This window comes from Aythya ferina (genome assembly GCF_964211825.1).
Source record: "Aythya ferina genome assembly, chromosome: 28".
Taxonomy (NCBI): domain Eukaryota; kingdom Metazoa; phylum Chordata; class Aves; order Anseriformes; family Anatidae; genus Aythya; species Aythya ferina.
In genome coordinates this window covers 2,171,157-2,175,683 of record NC_140325.1, presented here as the reverse complement: position 1 = coordinate 2,175,683, position 4,527 = coordinate 2,171,157, and the positions used below count along the sequence as shown (strand labels likewise).

The window sequence follows — 4,527 nt, the reverse complement described above, 5'->3', positions numbered from 1 at the left end:
TTCTTTGGCAAAAAAAATATACTAAAATTTAATTATTTATTTATTTAGTATTTAAAAAAAAATAAGAAGAAGGCAGCTCGCCTCTGGGCAAAAAGGGAGCCGGGTGATTTGCTCGCCTGGGGGTTTTAGGGAAGAAAGAGCAGGTTTGGAGAGATATTGGGGGGGCTCAGCAATTCGGTGTCTGTGAGTGAATCGGGGGGAGCAGAGAGCACCTCCACCTCCGAGCCGCGCAGGGGGAGCGGGGCAGCGCGGAAAAAGCGCACGGAGCCGCGCAAGCTTCGGCGGAGACTGCAAAGCTTGTGCAAGCTTCGGCCGGGCTGCAAATGCCAGCAGTCGCACCCCAGATGAAAGAAAAAGGCAACACCGTGACTTTCGGAGTTGTCCGCAGCTCTTATTTGCTTTCCCCCAAAAAAAAAAATTCGTGTGGGCTTCAGAGAGAACCGCAAAGGCTGAACCGTTTGCCTCGCCAAGGCGTGTTCTTCTTGGGGGAAGAAATCTATTTTCACTCGTCCTGAAGATCCCCCAAGTAGCCTTTCTGCCAAGTGTTTTTTTTTTTTTTTTTTTTTTTTTTTTTTTTTCTTTTCGTGAGCTGGGGTTGTATGAAATATATTTGCCTTTATGAGCTGTGTGGGTACATATAGGTAAATTCGGAGGTAATTGTAATCCCATATACACTCTCCTCACTCTACACACTCGTATACATATACACACATACACTTTGCAAAGGCAAACGTATTTCACACGTACATAAATAAACACAGCAAATACTTGGGCTTTGAATTTGGTCATGAGAAAATCCTGGCACCAGCAGTCGGCCAATATTTATGTCTAAACTGTAAGAAAGAGCAAAGCGTATCCTGCGATTGCAGCAACGTCCTCCGCACTGCAAGAATGCCAGCTTCGAGAAATTCGCTTACTAGAAATAAAAACTTTATTTGGCCAAATGCACCTTCAAAATCTGCTTGTGTGACATGGAACCACTTTCGCATTTGCAGAAATCCTTTTATGTTACCAAGCCCTGGAAATCCCCTTTGAAACACTATCTTCCCCCAAATGCTTAAATTACATTAGAAAGATCTCTTACCTTCTGCACGAATAAAAAACCTGGTTCAACATTAACGAAAACTTAAGCTATAGCAGATTTTAAAATGAAACAGCAGCAGCAGAAGCAAACAAAATCCGCCCCAAATTGGATCCAACCATTTAAAAAAGCTGTAACCGACACGGAATAGCTTTTAAAACGCAAATATCTGGGAAATCACGTCTTGCTCCACGCACCCATTTTAAGTTTAACATCTGAACCGAAAGAAAACCTTCATCTTAATTTCTTTATTTCTTTATTTCCGCCCCAATTACAAATCAAAACCAATATAATCTTGGTTTCAGGTTAACTCCCACCAAATCCTGTCTTGGCATGGACGTTGCAGGCGCTTTGTGCAGATAAGTTTGCAGGGGTTTTGATAACCTTGACTTTGCGTTTTTGTGTAATTGTAACTCAGCTGTCAGATAATATCATTTCCCTTTGGATGCCGAATGCTTAAAAAGGGGGGTGAAAAACGGTGGTCTGGGTTCTGCTTTTAAAAAGGCCAATTTTGGAAGGGGAAACGCCAGAAGATGGGTTCTGCTGGTGCCACAGAGCCCAGGCATGTGTACATGGGGCACACACGACCCACATGCATGCAGCCCTGCATGCACATGCAGCGCTGCACACCCCAGACATCCTCCTGCTGCCTGAGCCCTAATTATAGCACAGATCCTGACACACGGCGGATATTTTCATCCACATACCACAGGCAAACCATGCAAGCCGTTGCTTAGATCTGAGCAGTATTTTCTACCAAGAATTTTGCTCCAACTTTTTAAGGAAATTCAATCCTTCCATTCACATGATCGCCACTTATTGACCTGAAAGAAGCCCCTGAATCCACCTAGCTTCGAATCAGGACAGGAACAGACCCGCATATTCAAATACACACAGATTTCCACGCATATGCAATCTCTACAGTGAAAATAAAATGTGGTCAATGAAAGCTTCTTTTCAGACAATCCCAAAGTTAAAACATCTGCTCAACACACAGAAACATTTTTCCCTTCGCAAACAAGACCTCAATTCGCCAGGAAAAAAAAAAAAAAAAAAATCTTTTTCCTCTCTGAGTCTCAACGAGCTTCTAAGCAATGAAATGAGCCACAGTGCACAACCCCAGCCTGAGATGTTTGTAACTGCAAATTAGACTCCATGCATTTTCTTTCCTTTTCTTTTTCACCCCTTTACCGAGATTTAACACTGAGCAAAGCCAAAGAAGACAAATTCGCTTAGCATACGGAAATAAAGCATTTGCATAGAAAGCGATATGAAGGGAAGGGGAAAAAACAGGGTTCATCTGCCTTAAAAAACACAAAACCCCCCAAAGAACCCCTCCCCCAAACAAAACCCAAGTCACTGCGATATCAGAGTCTTTGCAAAGCCACCTAATCTCAACACATTCTGCAGCGTTGGTTGCAAGGACATTTTTTTTCCATAAGTACATGCACAGCAATTTTTCTCCATATAAACAGCGAGAGGACGACTTTTCAAATAGCTGACTGCTCTCTTTTTTTTTTTTTTCTTCCTTTCCCTCAGCTCCAATACACATATTTTTAAGTTAACGTTTCTAGTAAGAATATATATATTTCAAAAGTCAGCAACAATAAACAACATTATTATGCCAATCTCTGGAAAAGAAGTTGGCAGGATAGAGAGCACATTACTGCATATTCTTATTACGGTTCTTATTAGCTATGGATGATTACTAATTGCCGAAATTAGCTACTGATAATGAATGATTCCCTTACCTTTTGCTTCATTGTCAGAATTGTCAGTGCTGGTGTCAGTGTTTTTATTCAGGTCTTTCTCTGCTTCCGAAGGACTTATTTTGGGTGCTGGGGCGCTTTTTTCTGTTTTAATTTCGTTCGTGGATGTGTTCTGAGTATTATCTGTTTTTGTGTTTTCGGGGAAACTCACTTTAGCCACCGGGGGCGGCGGAGGAGGTGGAGGAGGTGGTGGTGCTGGTTCCAGATGCTCATTCCTTGGGTTCAGGCTCGCCCTGGATTCAAAACTTGCCTCAAACTCATTTGGATTGCTGCAGTTTGACGTCTTCTCCATGGAGGGGTAACCTTGGCTTGCTCGGTAGTAGCTAGGAACGGGGACTTCATGGTCATTTAGGCAAGACTCAGGCATTTGGTTGGGATAGAGGGCTGTCTCTGTGGCATTTTTAGCTCTTTTATCAGCGTTATACATACAGCAAACATTCTCTTCCTTGACATTGGTTGGGAAGGAGCAGGATGGGAGCTGTCTTGCAACAGGTTGCTCGATCCTGTACGTATTTTTGGGGTCACACCAAGTGTCTAGCTGAGAAAGGTAAGATGGATAGGTGCTGAGAGACAAGGTAGCGCTATTCACCTCGTCCCTTTTGGAAAGAGACGGGATAATTCCACAGTTCCTCATGACTCCGCAGCTGAAATCGCTCCCAGGCTGCATGTACATCCCTTGGCTGGAGGAATAATTCTCCCCTCTACAGGTACCGGCCAACGAGTCCATCAAAAACGAGTTAGAAGTCACATTGTTGGGACATGACATTTTCAGAGAGGGTTTTTAAGGAGGAATACTCCAGCCAGGGGCTGACATCTTTTTTTTAGGGGGAAAAAATATCAAGCACCATAATTATCCACGCATCGGTCCCCCCCCCCACCCCCCCCACGTGATGCCCAGGCCAATGAGGATTGAAAATGGCCTTGATGATTCAGACGGGGCCGACGTCACGGGGGTCAAGTTGTCGGGACCGGGAGCGGCACCGTGGAGCAACAGCGACATCTGCCAGCACCGGGCCGGGACCTTCACGTTGAACAAAGGCAGAACCCCGCCGCCCCCGCTCCCCTCCCGCCAGTTTGTTTACCAACGGAGCCACGCGTGGAAGGGGGCGAAGGAGGAAAAAAAAAGCGAGGGAGACCCCCCTTTTTCAAAAAAAAAAAAAAAAAATCGCGGAGGAAGATTTTTGGAAAAAAAAAAAAAAAAAAGAATGATTAAAAAAATTGCGGAGAAAGGGGGACAGAGGGTGAAAAAAATCTATTTCCATTTTTTAAAATCTCAGCTCCCCCACTTTCCTTTCTCCCTGTCTTCGTGCCTTCTCGGAATTGGCTTTTTGCGCCCCAAAACCGATGGCGATTTTTAATTGTTGCCTCCCAAACAGAGGACCCCCCCCCTGCACTCGGCTGCACCGTCCCCCCCCGCCCCGGGCACGGGCAAGCTCCCCTGGGCTCAGTCGGCTGCTGAGCAGCTTCTATTTCTTGCTCTTTTAATTCTAATTAAAATTATTTGGGGCTCGGGAGTGGAGGGCTGGAAACGCTTTGGGGGTGCGGTGGGGTGATGCGCTCAGAGCCGCTTTTCTTTGGTTGCTTCGACGGAGATGTGGGAAAAGAGGGGGAAAATTGGGGGAATAATTCAGAGAGCTGCTTGCTGCCCTTCAGCCAGGCATTTCCCCGAAATCCCGA

General features: G+C 45.2%; 1 protein-coding gene across 1 annotated transcript in view; it reads right to left on the bottom strand.

The window, feature by feature from the left end:
* HOXC10 (homeobox C10) overlaps nt 1-3,673 on the bottom strand; it is a 4,684-nt gene extending 1,011 nt beyond the window's left edge. The window contains exon 1 of the mRNA XM_084500032.1: nt 2,833-3,673. Coding sequence (XP_084356158.1) covers nt 2,833-3,616 — 784 coding nt within the window. The 5' untranslated portion in view covers nt 3,617-3,673. The remainder of the gene's footprint in view (nt 1-2,832) is intronic.
* Nucleotides 3,674-4,527: the final 854 nt, after the last annotated feature.